The sequence below is a fragment of the Microchirus variegatus genome (genome assembly GCF_963457635.1).
Source record: "Microchirus variegatus genome assembly, chromosome: 19".
Lineage (NCBI taxonomy): Eukaryota > Metazoa > Chordata > Actinopteri > Pleuronectiformes > Soleidae > Microchirus > Microchirus variegatus.
This window is the reverse complement of record NC_139820.1, coordinates 11,452,585-11,471,556: the sequence shown is the minus strand read 5'-3', so window position 1 is coordinate 11,471,556 and position 18,972 is coordinate 11,452,585. Positions and strand designations below refer to the sequence as shown.

The 18,972-nt window shown below is 39.9% G+C and overlaps 1 protein-coding gene across 1 annotated transcript in view; it reads left to right on the top strand.

The window, feature by feature from the left end:
* Positions 1-18,972, top strand: part of cacna1ab (calcium channel, voltage-dependent, P/Q type, alpha 1A subunit, b) — a gene marked incomplete at both ends in the record, with an annotated part of 173,777 nt that overhangs the window by 142,929 nt on the left and 11,876 nt on the right. Inside the window, 6 exons of the mRNA XM_083906330.1 lie at positions 2,795-2,900; positions 3,785-3,892; positions 7,260-7,363; positions 12,417-12,532; positions 12,779-12,914; positions 15,520-15,633. Coding sequence (XP_083762456.1) covers positions 2,795-2,900; positions 3,785-3,892; positions 7,260-7,363; positions 12,417-12,532; positions 12,779-12,914; positions 15,520-15,633 — 684 coding nt within the window. The remainder of the gene's footprint in view (positions 1-2,794; positions 2,901-3,784; positions 3,893-7,259; positions 7,364-12,416; positions 12,533-12,778; positions 12,915-15,519; positions 15,634-18,972) is intronic.

Below are 18,972 nucleotides of genomic sequence, written 5' to 3'. Positions count from 1 at the left end.
CAGGGTCTCCGTGCTGCCTGTGTGACGCGTGCGTTGGTCACCGTGACAGCAGCGATTGAGCAAAGTATTTGTACTTTGTTACATTACAACACTGGGTCCTGGAGGCAGCTTTTATAGCAGTTTATGGTATGGCTGTCTGAAGAAAGAGCTGCTCATAATGCTAAGGACCCACAATGCAGTTTGGCAATTTTTGACTACAGTGAATCTGAAGCATTCCAGTTGCTGCCACCATGTACTGTACATGTGAGTTAGCCCTGGACAGGTTAGCCAGCCAATCACCAGCTCTTTTTCTTAGAACACTAGAAATAAAATAGATAAAATATTCCAGGAAAACATTATAGACCTAAGCTTTTAGAGAGATACACCTTATTCCCAATTGAAAACAAAGTGAAACATCTGGGTGTCAGTTTTTCCTTCTTTTTTCCTCTCATTTTTGTTGTCATCTTTCTAATCCATATCTGTTTTCCTCTGTCCTTCTACCTCTCCATCTACTTGTCTGTCAGCAATTACACTTACATTACACTCTCAATCCCTTCACTGAGTCCCTCTGTTCATCCAAGCCTGCTCTGTCTCTACCTGACCTTTCATCCCTCCTCTTCTTCGTCTTCACATGTCAACTTGTCTTGGCAGTGGCCACCATCACATACTTCAGCCATCAAAGCCATCCAGTATTCATTGACACAAGTTCACAGAAAGAAAAAAGTCCATTAAAAGGACCTTTTGCGATCAGAAATCCTCGGTCTTTGTGTTGGAATAGAAAAGGTGAAGTTAAACAAACCTTTTTGACAGTGATCACTCTATGGCTACTTTTTGATCATCCCTTCGGCGGACGCTAAGCCTCACCTTCAGAGGAAACACTATTACATTGCTTGGGTTTTGAACTTGACCTCTTCTTAGTAAACTTATGTCAGTGTTGTTTTTAGTCCTCGTCTTTATCTCTTGTCCTGTTCTGTAATCTCTCCTCTTTCTCCTCTATCTACACACATGCACTCAGTTTTCAGTCTGTTACTCACAACAAAAACACGTCTCTTCTCTATAAGTGTTTTCACGACCCTCTTTTTCTCCCCCTCATTTCTTTTTTTATCTGTAACTGCATCTCATGACCAAGCTTAGCTTCGCCTAGTTTAAGTCAACTAACTCTTGTCCTTACCATGTGTCCCCTTTGATTGACCCCCCTCCCCTTACCCTTTACTACCACTACTACTGGTTGGTCCAAAACAAAACAGACAAAAAACATCAGTCATTTCTTTTTGATCTTCTTCTATGATTTTTTTTTTTCTTCTTTCAGGGAATGCCACAACTCTACTCCTTTCTATCTCTGAGTCCCCCTTAAGACATTGCACCCGTTTGGCATTGAGAGAGATCTTGACTTGATATAAATTCAAACATTACTGTTCAATTTGAGTTTTAATAAGGGAACAACAAATGTAAAAAAAAAAAAACATAATATAATCTGTCATTCAATAGGATCAATCCATGTAGGCTGAGGATACTCTCTTTGCGCGGATGCACGGCTGCTTGTATTGTGGAAGTGGATTTTAAAAGAAATTGGGGGGTAGAAGGCTGGGGAGGCGGGAAGACTCCAGGCTTAGACAATGGGAGTGAAGTACAGGCATGCTGCATGTTCTGTGTCTGTGGGTTTTGTTTTTGTTTCCTAGCGGGTGCATGTCTGGCGTGGTGTTGCATGCTATCCCACGCTCTCTGTCGCATGGCTACGGGCGACATCGAGCTCTGTCTGCCTCCTGCCGAGCGCTGTGGATGTTGGCCAATGTCCTCGGCCTGCCACACACTTGGCTCTGGGCATGCCCAACACTCACACACTCAGGAATACACACGCACGTACACAATCCCACTGCCATTGTACTACCGTGCTTGCCCATCGTGAGTGCCCAACGCTCATGTTCGTAGGTAAAGCCAATGGATGGCAGGATAGGAACGGCAAGTGGCCTCAGGTGGCCTATGCTTGTTTTGTTCTATCCGCAAGTTTCTCCATTGGTTTTACCGAGTATAGACATGTAAAGACAGGGAACCTCCTAACAGATAGGGGGAGCTCTATAGCAGATGCCTGAGTTAACTTCAAAAACAGCAGTCTCCTGAAAAATAGCAGAATTACACCAGTGATACTGTTATTGTTCCCCGGTCAACCTATTTTGTCTCCAAAGGACTGCAATTAAGTGCCCTTAATTGCAGTCTGTGAAATATCTGTGTGTAAGTAGGTGTGTTAGGTTGTGATTAGTGGAGGTGGTGTGTAAAAACACAGATGTGTAAATGCACCAATGCATTCACACATTTAGGGAACATGGGCACAGGTTGGGTTGGGGCCAATTTGGCTCTATTGTTCTTCCTTGTGGTTTTCAGCTCTCACAGTTGCTTAGCAGCAGATGTCCCTCATTGGATAGTTGTGCTGTCATGTAGAGTATCACTGGACAAACAGGAGATGCAGGAACTTTTTTTCACTGAAGCAAATGATGTTGCAATTGTAAATACATGCACTAAAAACACAATTACATTCAACAGTCAGAACACAAATACCTCCTTGTACCTTGTTAAATTAACTTGAAAGTATCTGATAGAATTACAGTGAGACTAGATAACTCTCACCTCAACACAAAGTTCCTTAAATGAAACCTGGACAAATCCAGTACAACTCAAATTGGCTGTTGTCTATGGAGCTCTCTCAACCCCCACACTTCCAAACCCTGACCCACTCCCCCTTCCTGGAGGTTCAGGAACTCCGTCATTTAGCCGGGACCAGTCCCGTTCTCATCCTCTCATCCTGACTGGCTCTCCACAGAGGCTGCTGCGCATGGATCTGCCGGTTGCAGATGACAACACGGTGCATTTTAACTCCACCCTCATGGCTCTGATCAGGACAGCACTGGATATAAAGATTGCAAAGGGTATGGCCCTTAAGTACTATCACCCTTTTACTCTGTCTGTTTGTCTCAGTGAGTTTCCTGTCTGCTATTCCTGTGAGTTTTCGGGGTCATTTTAGGTTTGATTTATCACCTCTCAATTTTTGTGACGTAATACTCTGGTGACACGCGACACACAGACTCGTGACTTGTAAAAGCAGCTGTTTTCAGTCAACTGAATCATTAGAATCAGTTCATTAAAAAGATTTGGTCAGTACTTCCTCCATGACCGGAGCACAGATTCTGTCTGACACAGTCACTGGACTGAAATACAGTTGTCTTGCGATCGCGGCTTTCAGCAGAATTTACACCACTAGAAATTTCCTTGGTAATTGCTGGAACTTGACCCACGTTATTAGGATTGTTAAATATTTTTAACTTATCTACAGTTTGGCATTGGCTTGATTATTGTGTCGGACGTCTTGCTCACGCCTCTTCTTATGAGTTGACTTTTTCAGTATTGTAAGTGTTTTTAGTAAGTGTGTAAGCCTTGGTGAACACAGCCAAGGATGCCAGCAATTTGATTTTCCTCTGCAGACATGACTTCAGAATCTACTAAAAAAAAAGGGAAAAAATTGCAAACATTTTTCCCTGGCTGGTTAGAAGCAGGCTTACACAAATGTTTACAGAGGAATTGTGATCTACGTCCATTGGTCATGTTTTTTTTTTTTTTTTAGAAAATGTGACAAAATTCTGCCAACTGTAACACTAACATTCTGCTTTGTTTTGGTTGTTTGTGTATGTGTGTGAATGGATAATCTTTGGTATGGGGTTTATTGTTATGGGGTCTTGTTGATTGCGGTCTGTGTGTTCAAATGTGTGATGTGTGTGTGCGTGTAATCGCGCTGGGTAATGGTTGTGGTGCCTAGGAGGTGCAGACAAGCACCAGATGGATGCAGAGCTGAGAAAAGAGATGATGGCAATTTGGCCAAACTTATCCCAGAAGACGCTCGACCTGCTGGTCACACCGCACAAAGGTAAGTTGTAGGAAAATGGCACGTTCTGGTGTTTATGTGTCCAATCACCAACTCACCGAGAAGACAGCTTCTACCAGTCAGTGTCATTCACTGCTTTGCATCTCCTGAACAGGCTACTACAACATACACTCACAAACAGTACATTCAGCATATACATACACACCACCCCTCAGTATAGATCCATTTGTCCTTCTACTGGCAACTGTTAACATGTAAAATATATAGTATAAAATATAATAAATAATAATTCTCTGGAACTTTTATTGACTTGAGAAATTGGGATTGGGTACCCTGCTATCCCAGCAGGCAACCCTCAGGTTACAAGCCCACTTCCTTCCCGCTCGGCCGCGGGTTGCCCCATTTGACAATACAATATAATTTATCCGTATCTGCCCGACACTGATCAAAATCACTAGAGTGGATATTGGCAAAATGTGATACAATCTTAAGCACTGTCTCTAAGGGCAACAGTATGACTGTGAGTGAAAAATGCAGTGTTCATGTGAGCTGCTACGTTGGAAAGAGTATCCAAGGAAGTAGGAAGGAATTTGGAGTTCCCCACCAGTGGTGGCATGTGTGTGTTCGCACACTGCCCGCACTCAGTGACGGGGCCACTCCATCACACCTATATTGTTACTTGATTTATATTGTCACTTTTTTCCTAGGAGTTAATGGTCCTATGAGGCGTCACAAAAAGAGTTTTATTTTGCAAGTGCAAAGACTGTCTGTGTTCTATTTATGTATAGTCCGTGGTAGATGTTTCTACTGCTAGCTGCATGTAAACATCTCTAAAATGGCGGGGTTTGATAACAACTACCTTTGCTGCAAAAGAGTTAGTAGCACGTACACACAAACACACATCTTTTCACACTCACTCAGGCCTGGCATCAGGAGGTGCCTGCTATAGAAGATCCTCTATAGAAGTCTTTTCACTACAGGAGACCAAATAAGTTAAACAGATCCAGACTGAGAAGTTGTTATATTGTAACATCTAGAATTATTGTGCTTAATTAACAATTCCAGGTAAATCTTTTAAGAATAAGGTGATATAGGTGTTAACATGTTTTACTGTATACTTTTGCATGGTTATCAGCGAATATTGAGTTGACTGGCTAAATACATGGCAATTATGGAACACAAGATATGTATCATTATATCTTGTTACCAGGTCATTTAAAAAGAGAATAAGATATTTAAATGCAGGTGGACTTGTAGCCATGCCACTTTGAAAACATGCACCATTAATTCATATCGACTAAAACAAATTGCTCACTATTTTTTCTGACTTACAAATGTTTCATCCAAACTCTGTGGATACATGCCCGGAGTTTTTTGAAAAAAGATTGAGCTCCTGTTTTCCAAGAATCAGTCGCCTGAGGTGTCTGTGTCTTTCTTAGTGAGGTGGCTACCTACTTAATAATATAAAGATTTAAGATTAAATATACTATATAAGCTTTGACATGACTGGAAAAACGCATTTTCAGAATGGTAATTGATGAGTTACAGGTGCAGCATCTGCCTGTGAAAAGACTACTGGCTTCTGTTGTGTAACTGTACAGTGTTGTGATGTTGTTAGTGTGCACCAGTGAGCGAGCTCAGCTCTGTTTTCAGTCAGACCCTTTCCCTTCCTTCTCTTTTCCTATACATGATTTAACTAAAGGTTATTTTAGTTTTATTTGTATTTGTTTATTTTTCGAAATCATTTCAATTCTCAAATTATTATGTATTATCATTATTTTAAAACCTTTTTCTTTTATGAAACATAGATCGACACCCTAAAATATTTAGATCTTTATCATAATACAATTTGTAATGGGGCAAAAAATGAACATTTCTTGCAATTACAATAATAATCAATTGACAATTGAATGTTTATGGTTAATGAGCCACGTTTTATAGCTGGTTCCACGTTTTGCAAGTGTGAATATTTCCTGGCTGTCTCTGCTGCCAAATAATGATTTAATAGACACAAGTCTATTGGTCAGATATAATTACATGTCATTTTTTATTATTTAATTCAATTTTATTTGTATAGCACCAAATCACAACATACATCATCCCAAGGCACTGTGCATAGACAACATCATGCAGAGCAGAGAAACTCACAGATTACAAATGGATAAATGGATGTATGGATGGACCAAAAAATGGCATGTTTGGCCATGGTGGCCCACCATGATTATTTATACAATATGCAGAGGCACGTGACATACCAGGGGATATATGTGCACAATGTGTTCTTTCAAAAATTAAAACAAAGCACAGTAGTCTACAAGGAAGAGAGTAACCATGTCCTAAAATTGAAATGATTTTTCACTACTCACATAGACTCATCTTGGGAGATGACAGTGCCACAATTCCCATCTGCAGTGATGTGGTTGTCAAAGAAACACTGCCTGCTCAAGATGTATTTTCAGTGTTTAATGAAACTGTTTATTTTTAGAATCGATTAATCGGTCGATAATTGTATCGATTATTCTTTTGTCCGAAAAATGTAGTTAAAATGTTGAAAAATGTCGATCAGTGTTTAACAAACCTGGAAATCCATTATCTACTGCTTTATCCACATGTGACGTAGGTTAGCACGTTCGCTACGTTCACTTCGCTAGTTTGCATGTAGTGATGTCCCAATACCACTTCCACTTATGTTTGAGGGTCACTCAAAACCAAGGGGAAATATTAAGGGGGAGGTATTGGGACAGAGCCTAAGACTACTTGTAACAAAGGCTATAAAGGCAATTCACACACACAAACACAAACACACACACACACCTCCTCAATCTGTCCCTGCTGGCTCTCGTCTCCTCCTCCAGCTGCTGAGGTGAAACTTGTGGCGGCAAACAGATCTGTAATTTTGGCACATTTTGCTCCGTCCACTTGCACTTTTTATCCACTTCTGTCAGTCACCCGCTTCTGTCCAACTCCAGTTGAACTCAAATGGCAAAATTTCGATAGCCTGGGGAAGGGAAGGGTGGGGTGGCCCGAGGTGGGAAGGGAGGGCTTAGATATTTCATTGGACTAGCCCAATGTCCTTCAAGAAAATCAACCAATGGGTCGTGTTTTGATAAAATGGATTTATAATATACTATTTGGATTCAATTATGACTGACCTGGTCCGGCCCAAAAATGTGCGTCGGCCCACCGGGCACCAGATGGCCATTTCATGCCTGGGTCTTCTCCTCCATTGTCTGATGTGAAACAGGATTGTGTCTCTCCTGCTGGTGCACATGATATGGTGACTTTTATGGTGATGTGTGTTTCGTGTAATTGTTTGTCTTGTCCCCCCACTCCCATCCCCCCCCCCCCACGGCTCAGGGTCCCATCTCACTCAGGTCTAATCTTGCAGGGTAACTTGTCATTTTTTCAGCAGCCACAGACTTGACGGTGGGCAAAATCTACGCCGCCATGATGATCATGGAATACTACCGGCAAAGCAAGACGAAAAAACTGCAGGCCCTGCGTGAGGAACAGGTAGACGCCATCCCAAAGAAGTTTCCTGAATGTAGACAGACCTCTACTTTCACTCCTGTCTGTCTCTTGAGACACAGTTTCCTCTCTCCCACAGAGGGAATGTTGCTCATGGATTTTAAAGCATAAGAGTTGCACCTTATGGATTTAAATTCTATTTAAACTCTCAGCAACAGACAAACCTTACAGTTTCCTCTCAGCCTGTGCTGTTCCCTCTATAAGCATGTCACCGGAAAATGATCCTTTCTCTGGCACCTTGCCACTTTATTTTTTTCTTCTTTTTACTCCTTGCTTGCTAACAGAGGTATTGAGTTGTTTTTATTCCTCTTGCTAGTTAAAAAAAACCCTTTCACTTCTCAACCCCGTCTTTTAAAATCTACTGTACATTCCCACTCAACAAAACTGCATTTTCAGTTGTGTTTCACAAGGCACTAATTTTCTCCCAGATTAAGTTTAAGTGACATAGAAAAACAATCAACATTCCAGTTGATTTTAATGGAAGGCAAAAAGGTTGCAAGATGGGTGAGGGTCAGTGGATTATCCCACCACACACGTCATCACAGTGTTTTGTGCTAAAACCTAACCACATTTACAACCAGTAGATGGTCACATCCAGACAGACTGAAAAAAACAGAAAAGTTGCCTTGGAATGTTGCATGTTCCAAATGTTTTTTTCACAAAGTCGATTCAAAGTTGGATATGGAAGACACTGCAAATACAGGCCATACATTTCAGTTTCACACATTCACATTAACAGCACAGCCAGACTTTTATTTTGAATAGTCACATGAAATGAGGATATATAAAATGTACCAGTGAGGTTACACATCACAACAAAGTCATTCTGTATTTTTACTGGGTGACGGGTTTCATGATTATTATTTCTTTAAAGCCCTGACTTTGCTTCCTTTATGTCAGTGTAGCCCTCTGGGGGAAAAAAACATAAAACATTTCACAGCCTTGGTTAGACATATAATACTTTACATATATTAAAAATGTAGGTCTTAAAAGGAACTCCGGCTATGAAGACTTGTAGGCCCTAATATGCCACAATTGTTCTCTTTTACTTTAATTTGTTGTTAGAAACACATAAAATATTGCCTTAGATTTAAAAATCTATAATATTTACATATTTTGACCTACTTAGGACGTTTTCCGCTATTAACGCTAGTGTTTGTTTACGTGCGCACAGTTAAAGCTCCCATAGAACGGAAGTGCCAATTAACACTGTTTTTTTTTCGGTTAATTGGTATCTGCGGCATTAAGTCGTTTATGAAGCCCTGAAGGTTCGAAACAAACATTTCAGCCACTGCTGAGAACGCTGTGTTGTATTGTAATCTCAGTCTCAGTGAATTGAAAAACCCTGTTCTGGTTAGGTAATCAGCATTTCTCCTGAACAGCGAATCCTCCTGCTCCGGGCACTAGTCCGGGCACATCCAGTTTCACGAGCGACAGTGTCTTCTGACTCTGGGTCTGACTCCGGGTCAAAGTCATAAAAGGGACTGCGGCGGGGAGTCGTGACGAAGCTATTTTTAAACATTGTTAAAACAATGTTTTGATAATGAGTAGCAGTGCATCCACCGTTCCAGAGGGGGGAGCTGCGCTTCTGAGGGCTGCTGTGCTAATAGCTTCATTTCCAGGTATTGACCAATCACAAGACAGTTTGGAAATCTCTCGTTGGCTGGCCAATCACAACAGTCTGTCTTCTGGGTGTGAGATTTCAGTGTGAAACAGCGCGAGAGCTTCAGTAAAAACAAGTTAATGTATGTAAGTAGACCTCCATAACTCACATATATGTGTGGTAGGACCACTCTATGGGAGCTTCAAAGTAATTATAAAGTAAAATGTCGCATTGTGCTGCTTTTGGATGCAGTTTCCAGTCAAAAGGCAACAAGGGAACATTTTACCGGAGCGGCTGGGTATAAACAAGGACTAAAACCAAATTCTTTTCCGACAATATTCCCACATGAGCCTAAAAACCCTCGGGGAGTGAGTGCAATGCCCGTTAAAAAGCGCCATAGACAAGACAAATTATAATTTTCTGTACATAAGTGACTTCATTTTGGTCCTGAAAACCTTTATTCCTTATGATGTGTAATTGAAAATGCGTCTTTGTCGTGTGGGAACGTACATTTTAGGAGACAAGGTTGTGCTTCTCCTTCTCCTGCTGCTTCTTTTAGCATGGTGACGAGGAGTTCTGGAGGGTTACTCATGTACAACAATGCTTTTTGTAATTGATCATGTTTGCATATTGATGATTATGATGACGATGATGATACAACATGGCTGTACATTTTATTCTGTGTCAGCACTCTTCCCCTATTGTCGATGAATGCCTTTGAGATGCACTCGCTCCCTCCACCTATTTTCAGTACACACTGTGGAAAACATTCCTCCACTCATGTAAAGCCTCCTAACATTAATTAAACAGAATCCAATTGGAATTAGGAGGATGTCGTCCACATTGACAAAGACACATTTTGCAAAATGAAGGAGGGTTTAGATTGGAGAGAATGTTAACCTTTACTTTTGCTGTCCAACAGTTTGACCCTGTGATCACATGATGTGCTGGTACTGTATGAGTAAACAGGTCCACACTGTTTCTCTCAACATCAGCAGGACTTTAACCAGTCTGTGTCACTTTGTCCCACTGTCTTTACATTGTCTGTGCCCCTTTAAGGAAAGAATTCACCCACAGAATGTAGTACACTGCTGGTTTTCCTGGTAATTTGTCCTTTAATCATCATCGATGTATTTTGTTATACGTTTACATCACATTTGTAATATCTTTTTTAAATATTAGAAAGATTAAATAGTATGAAGATAAGAAATGCTGATGATAAACCACCTAAGAAATAAAATACAAAAAGGTATGATAATAGATAAATAGATAAAGATAGGATGATTAAAAAAGATAAAGATAGAATGATTAAAAAGATAAAGATAGAATGATTAAAAAAGAGAAACAAAGAATGATAAGACAAAGGTAAAATAAGAAAATGTGAAAAAAGATTAGACATACTGTAAATAACGTGAAATAATAAAAAATTAAAAGACATGAGCAGTAGATAAGGATAGAATGACAAGATATTTAGAAATGAGAAGCTAAAATGACAGAGAAGATGTGAAAGAATAAAGATAAAATAGAAAATAATCAAATGAAGAAAAACACTATAAATTACATTAAAGCAAATATAAATACTGTGCTACCAAAGGAAAATAAATTGGGTAGGGTGGATTCTATCTGTAATTCCTTGTTTGTTTGTGCTCATCTCTCTCCTGTTTCCTTTCCATGAATCCCTCATCGTGTCCCCGTTTTGTCTGCAGTCTGTCATCTGTGGTTCCGCCTTGTTGTCTCTGTACCTCTGATGCTGTCCCTTTATCCTTCCAGGAAGAGAAGATACCTTGACTTATCAAGCTCTCCCTACTTTTCCCTAAGTGTCTTTCACCAACAACAGTTTTTCTCCAGTCTCTGTGTGTGTTCATGAATCCACCATGAATCCATCTGTGGCCGTCAGTGGGATGTTGAGTGGAGATTCCTGTGACCAGTGGCTCCTTATGTGATCAGAGCTAGATAACACCTGTGCCAAAACACAGTCCATTAAAGCCAGTGTTGGTGTTTTTTTGTTTGTTTGTTTTTTTGGGGGGGTTTTTTCCTCACTGGGATCCATGTGTAACAGAGCATATATCACTGGGTTGAGGTGGACCAGACTGTCTAGAGAATGGACTCGATCTGTTCACCTCCTCGGCACAGGAGCTAATGACAGGATTAGAGCAGCGATCTGACAGCTTGCATGTTTTGCTGTTTCTTTATCCCCAACAATCACATGTTATGTGAATCTGGGAAGAAAACCACTGGTCAGTGATTCTAGTTTTGATCAGGATCTAATAACTCAAGCATTCGTAATAGTCAGTGGGCTGACAATCTGGGATGCAATGCCATGCACACTGAGTATGTAAATCACAATAATCTAGAATTGGAAATAAAACCATCATTTCCATTCCCCGACTAAGAACCTTTGACCTTCTTAGCAGATACATCCCAGCTTGGTTGTATGTGTGGGTAAGATCAGACCTCATCACATAACCTCAAGCATGGTTACCGTCTTCTCTGTTGTTTTCCTCAAAGTCTCAACTGAACTGGTCAGTATGGCCACACAATGTAGGGATAAAGGTCTGTGTATTAAATGTTATGCAGACCTTAGTGTACCTCTGTGTACTCGCAGATGCAGAAAGTGTGATTCTGGCACTAAGAAGCAGCTACAAAGCCATTTTTCTCACCCCTTACCATTCCTGAACAGCTGTTTGACTGGTGAAAACATGTATAATTATTTATGCAGTCAGACATGCATCCTGTTCAGCAGATCAGCCTCATGTGCCTGAGGAGGTTTGAACGTGAATCTTTTTCTGAGCGGGCCTCAATCATGTGCTCTCATTTAGCATTCAGCCTGTAGCTCCAGGGCTGTGGAGGGTCATGACACGAGCTGTAGTCAGTCATGAACTGGTGCTTCTGAGTCACTCCTACAGGGACTCCATTACCCAGGATCCCCCTGGAATTAAAACCACCTGACCTCATGACCTGTCTGGTGGTTGCTGTAATAGTTGCTGGTTTCAGTGTCAGATGTGTACTCCCCACAAAAATGGCATTTTACTCAAAAGACTCCTGGCAGAGGAAGAATCTCTGTAGATTGTCAAAAACATATGTTTGAGTTAAATGTCTTTTTTAATAATGTGCTCGTGGTTTTCTGGTCCAAAACCTGTGGTTTAAGAGCTGTAAGGTACACATTATCCTCTGACACAGATCTTAGATCAGCTTCCCGTCCTTAAACAGCAATCCAACATATAAGTATCTTAAACTCTGCTGTTCAAGTCAGCTGGTCTCTGATCAGTCGTCTGCTGGGGAACTTTACCTTGAATGTTACCCACAGCTGTGTGCTTGCTGGTGGCACCCCCCTGTGGGTGCATGCTGCGAGTGCATCCTGTGTTTGTGTCCTGTGTCTGCCCCCCTGAGTGTGCCTGATGCCAGCCTGCAGGCCATGTCGTGTATCTCACACAGAACCGAACGCCATTAATGTTTCAGCGCATGGAGCCGCCGCCTGACGGAGGCGGCACGGACGGCCAGGGGGGGCAGGGCGTGAACGGCCTCCCCAGCTCCCAGCCGGACAACAGCATGTGAGTAGACTGGGACGGACTGAAACATATCATATCAGAAAAAAAGAATGCGTGTGTATTCACTATATAATGTTTATATAAATATTTGGTGTACAGTGACTGTATATGTTGGTATACATCTGTGAATGATCTGTCTGAAGATATGTGGTCACCTGACTTGTCACCTGAAGTTGCTCTGAAGTTGCTCCCGAAAACCTAGTTTCAGATTTTCCTGATTTAGTTTGTGTGTGTGTGTGTGCGTGCCAGACCTCCTGAGGGTGGCATGACCGAGAGCCAGTCATGGGTGATGGCCAAAGCCCAGGAAATGTTCCAAAAGACGGGTAACTGGAGCCCGGACAGACCATACCCTGACGACCTTCATGACAACCGGCACAACCCCCAGGTATGACAAACGCAAACATTGTGACCTACATGCATGAGCCCAGGTTATTCAGCTTACCTCCCTTCAGCGGTACAGTTTGATTCCTGGTATTTCAACAGTAGTTGGATTTTAATTGTCATCAGAAATGTTAAAAGGGTGTTTATTATGGCACAAAATCAGCTCTGAGGGGCTAATCAGGATGTACCAGAGTCACAGACATTGCCTGTTGCGTGTCAACTGAAAGTGAAGTTAACATCATAAATAAAAAAGTTCCGAAGCATCTTTTTGGCTTCATCAAGGCAAAGGTAAAGGAATATGTCTCATAAAGTGCTTTCCTATTTATATTCATACAATGACCAACCCAACCTGTTATTGTCCCGAGATCGCCATATACTGCATCTTTGTCATGTCCCTCAGAATCTCCTGACAGACGCACAAGTAAACCCACTGGCAGAGCAGCGTTAAACTAAAAGTCAGAGTATAAATCTAGGGTTAGGAAACCTGGATAGGACTGAGGTTAAGGTTAGGGCCAAGAAAAGGCGAAGGGGGAGATTAAAAAAACAACCGAAAATGCCTTGTGTCCCATTCCTTTGCACTGTACAATTCCCCGCTTTATTTATTTGAATAAAATGTTGTGGATGGACACTCAGGGCAACTGCTATGAGCTTCTGAATGTGCTGCCCAGTGTGTCTCTTTCAGATAAGTTAGGGCCAATTCCAATTCCTATCTTAACCCTCAAGCTCAACCCTTATCTTAACTGGCCCTCAAAACCAAGTGTTGAGGGTTATTTTGTCACTTAGAAATGGGACACCCCTTAAATGCAGATACGTCTTCAGACTGCGCGGGGCAGAACAACGCGAAAGCTGCATCCAGTCTGTCAACTCCAAAAAAGAAGAAGAAGAACACATTTACGTCACGATTATTTATTTATTACTTTATTTCAGTCAAGTTATTAGGTTGTCAGTTAGTTATAAGATGATACTCATACAAATACCACAACTTAAATTCGCCCCTCAACTTAATTTTTCTGAGAATCGGGACAGCACTTGCACTAGAGGGAGCGCGTATTTTTGAGATGGAGGGTTAAGCAAGGAATCGGAATTCACCCTTAGAATACCCTGTGCATCTGTCAGACAATGCTGAGGGACCAGACAGACCAGCAGTATATGATGCTCTTGGAATGTGGACCAACTATGACACTGCCTCAGTTGACATGTGTCAGGGCAAAAAGATCCACCCATGCAATGCATCAACTACTGACCACATGCAACGAGCATGAAGGTTCGAACCTTCTGTGAGAGGAAACTCCTATCCTCACCAACAGATGGCAGTAGTCTGTATTCATCAGTGAAAAGAGGAATCACAAAGACAGATGAGCTTGTGATAGCTCAGTGACAGTGAGAGTTGCAGTTGTTTTTGCATCCAAATACCCAAATGAATAGAGGAACATCTGAGAGAAGATTGATTTATGAGCTCCTTGTTGTGAGTCCTCTCGCCAGTGAGTCGTTTGCCCACTTTCCACGTGTCTGCTTATCTTCCGATTGGCTAGATAACCAATCGGAGTGATCTCTGAAACTCCCTGCCCCCGACGAAGTCTATGGATGGTCATCGACTGCCGTTTTATGGGTTAAGCTAAATCTGATCTGTCATCGCTGAAGTCCGGTCCTTGTTAAATGAGTCTGATGAGTTCGATGTTGCAGCTGCTGTTGCTGTCATTCTCTGATTCAAACCTACTTATCTGTCTCTTCATATATGTTTCCTTTCTTTATCCTTCTGTTATCTCCTGTTTTCTCTTAAACTCTCCTCCTCCCTCCACACTCTTGAACATGCCTCCTGAATCAGTTGGTAGATGTTTGGTTTTATGACGTGTACCTTTTGCCTCCTCACTGCTCTTTATCTTTTTACTTGTCTGTTGGGATGTCTGTCCCCACTCCACAGCAACTCATGTCTCTCCTGCTGTCTTTTGAAAGAGAAGCTGGAATTGAGAGCTATTTTACCGCCCTGTTGCATCCAGTGTTTGACGACAGGAAAGGTCCTTAATGTTTTATTTTTGCTTTTGCTGATTTTGTTTGTGTCACAGTTCCAAGCAAAATCCAATTTGATGTCGCAAAATAAGAATATGTGCGCTTTAATATTATGTAAACTGACCTAATCAACTGAGAGCACTTATCAATAAATATCAGCTGATATAAGCTGTACGGAATAAATTATGAAAACCTGTTAGAAAGGTAAGCATTATTTGTAATTATTATTATTATTATTGTTTAGCAAGATTTTTACAGTCCAGAATTTTTTTTTTTTACTGTTGTCATTCAGGTAATATATTCTTGATTTAATATATAGCTAATATATTGGGAAAAAAATAGTCCCTTTTATCATCAATATTGATCCCAAATCACTGCATCATTTGGGCTCTAAGTCAAATCAATATGCAGCTCATTGAAAATGTTAATTGGTTATTTATTTCACTACTTTCTGTTGCATAGATTCAAGGGACATCAAACATTTTCTGGGAAATTTAGTCAATGAATCTCATCCTACATTTGTTGAAGGATCCCCTCCCCCTGTCAGAGACTCCTCCCCCCACAGACAGTGGTCACGCCCCTCCTCTGGTTGTGTTTTACAGACGGTAGAGATGAGGGAGATGGGGCGGGACGGGTACTCTGACACTGAGCCCTATCACCCAGTGGATGAGCATGGGCGGACCCTCTCCATGCCCCGCCTCTCAGCAGACAACCAAGTGAGCACCTTCATTCCACCATTGTCACCAACACCATCACTGCCCACTACCATCATCATCATCATCATTGTCACTGTTCTGGAGTTTGTTAGCAGAGTGACGTGAACAGCAAAAGTCTCTCTTTACATTCTTTCTAAAACAGAAAATAATAATGATACACAAGAAAATAATAAGATATAAGATATATTTATTTTCTGTAACAATATATTCATTAAATCAATAAAATATTTAAAAGATGTTATCTTAATATTTAACATTTTACGATAACTGATAGAAAAGTTTGACTTACAAGCCATTCATCTATTTGTGTTACTATTAGAATATTTTTATGCATGCAGTTTTTCATGTGCCTATTTATTTTATTTTATTTTTATCTTATGTCTATTTATTGATGGGTTAGGATTAATCCATTGATTTGTACAATAACATTTTCCTTTTATCCTCAGTGGTTTGCTTTTATCCACTTTTTATTGAGAAAAAAAAAACTTTTTGGGAAGTTTTTGGAATCAACTTTTAGGATGAAAAAAAAAATCTGAGAGGCTTTTATAATATTACTTCCCTCTGTGCCGTTCCTCTGTCTTCCCTCACTCTATTCCTCCCTCATCCCTCTAAACCCTACGACCCTCACCCTCCAGCAATCCAACCCACTGCTGCTCTGAGTGGGTTGGATGGCTGGATGAGTGTCCTTGATATATATGAAAATATATATCTATGAGATGTACATGTAAAGAGTACAATACCTATTCCATCTCCATTTAATCCTTGGTGTGTCTGTCCTGTGTAAACTGTGGCCAGAGTTATTATGAGAGATATTATATATTATGCCAGACTCCTGGGGTGTGCACTTCATCAAACAAAACAATTATTGAGCAGTAGTTGTATGAATGTGAAAGGTGAGTCCTAACCTCTAGTAGTAGCTTTTTATTTTAAACTGAAGTCAATGAACAATGAAAAACTAGTTCTCACTTTAATTAGTCTGTGCATCAAACTTTTCATAACAGGCAGAGACAGATTTGATTTAAAAAAAAAAAAAAAAAGGATCATTTGTATAAAATCGTGTTACCAAATCAAATGTATTTAAAATATGGATGTAGTTTGCAGTGTGACGAGTATTAAGTAACAATTTAGTGAATAGCTACCAGTGATGATGGCGGCGGTTGTAAAAAGAACTCCGTTTACTCTGTGCGTCAAAGTTTTCCTGAGGAGTTACACTGTAATGGTCTAGTTTCAGGTCTTCTTCAACAGTAATGATGTACATTTGTGTTATTTATGTTCCCATTTAGAGGAAAGTGCATAATAAATTGTGGCACATGAGAGTAGTCAGTGTGTGATTGACAGCTTGTGACATCCAACAGGTGAGTGGGTGCAGGTGATGTCTGGGAATTTCTGATTTCATGGAGCCGGTGAAATAGCAAAAAAAAATGAAGGCTTTAAATCGGGAGATTGTTTCACAAACAGAAGACTACGCCCAGTTTGTGAACAGTCTATGATTACATGTGAACCCCTGACTTATTTGCTAATCAGCAGCTGGAATCAAATGACAATTTGTTAAAGAGGTTACCAGCAGTGGTGGAGGAAGTACTGAATCTCAGTACTTAAGTAAAAGTACAAATAACCAGAGTAATATTTACTTTAGTAATAGTAGAAGTACCAAAATGACAACCTTACTTAAGTAAAAGTAAAAAAGTACCTGGTTTTAAATGTACTTTAAGTATTAAAAGTAAAAGTACTTGCATAATGATTAATTCTCTTAATGTCTATATTCTAAAAAAAATGAAAACATTTAATGAAGTTTTAGGTTAATGTAATGTGCTTACCATCTATGCCCAGTTTTCATTCTGACTTACAATTCTGGTCATTTGTCAGGGTAATCCTCAGAGTTAAATATCGATAGCAAAACCAACAAAGAAGTCTGGTTATAAGTCTTCAAAAGATTTACTTAACTGCAACACAAATATTTAATGTCAATTGCAGTACGTTAACCATTTTAACATTGTAACAACACTGTTAATTACCATATGTTTAAGGCTGTAAACGTTTTTGATTCAGTGCATGAGATTTAATTTGAGTTTGTACTTGTGCGTGTGATGTAGCGCGGGGCTCTGCAGACGGCACGCGCCCTAGAACTGATCAGAAAATGTAACGAAACGTAGTGCAGAAATGTATAGATAAGTGCTGCAAAATGTAACAAAGTAAAAGTAAAAAGTATGCATTATTTATTCTACTTAAGTAAAGTACAGATGTGTGAAAAATGTGTACTTCGTTACATTCCACCACTGGTTACCAGATAGTCAAATGCACTCATACGACAACTTTTCTCCATTTCTGAAACAACAGCATGCTAGAAATTATTCACACGACTGGAGCAAACGATGCAAATCTCTTTGTAGGATTCACTTTGAATTTAAGCCTACTCCTCTCGTCTTTGCACTGAATTCGTGTTTAATCTCACACACACAAAAACGGCCTCGCATTCAGTGTGAACACACATTAAGAGCTGTAAATCTTAAATTCCTGAGTGTACAGTATATCTGTGAAATAGCTGCATATTCTCTCAGCTCTCACTGATGAGTCTCACAACTTTATTTTTTTTTTTTATTGAACACAATGTAAATAGCAAGAGTATCTTGATTTTACAAACGCAATTGCTGTAATTGTTTGTGTGTAATATATACTGTACATATACAGACATATATAAATAGTGCTTATCGGATTTATTTATGATACCTGTTCATAAAAATTAACCTCACTGGGCTTCCTCTCTGAGAAGTCAGAAATGAATTAATTAATTTTTTTCTCTTCGGGAATGCAAGTAAATGACTACAATTTGACACCTTCAATAAATAATAATGTGCTTTACTATTCTTTTTTTTTTTTGAAAACAGTAAATTTGAAATTCATGGACAACAATAATTATTATATTTTAACATTAAAATATCATTTTGGTTGAAGAGCTTCTACATACTGGTGAATTAACCATTAAATAAACAAAAAAAGGTAATTTAGGGGAGCTGAACTTTAAAACCTTACATTGGGTGGTCTAATAAATTGTATATTAATCATAACAACTAAGACATAATTTATACCTTAATTTAGTAATTAAGTAAATCAGCGAACTGCAGAAAAACTCATCACAACTACCTTTCAAAATGCAAATATATTCCTGCAAATATTAATGGTCAAGAAAAGAAACAAAGGAACTCAAAATCAATGTTTTCAAACTATTGAATTTGTACATTTCGCCAAGCAGCATTAACAGTTTTAAATAATGCATTCAGGTCATCATGAAAACCCCATTCATCTTCTACCACTTTAGCTTCCACAAAAGGGTCTGAGCCA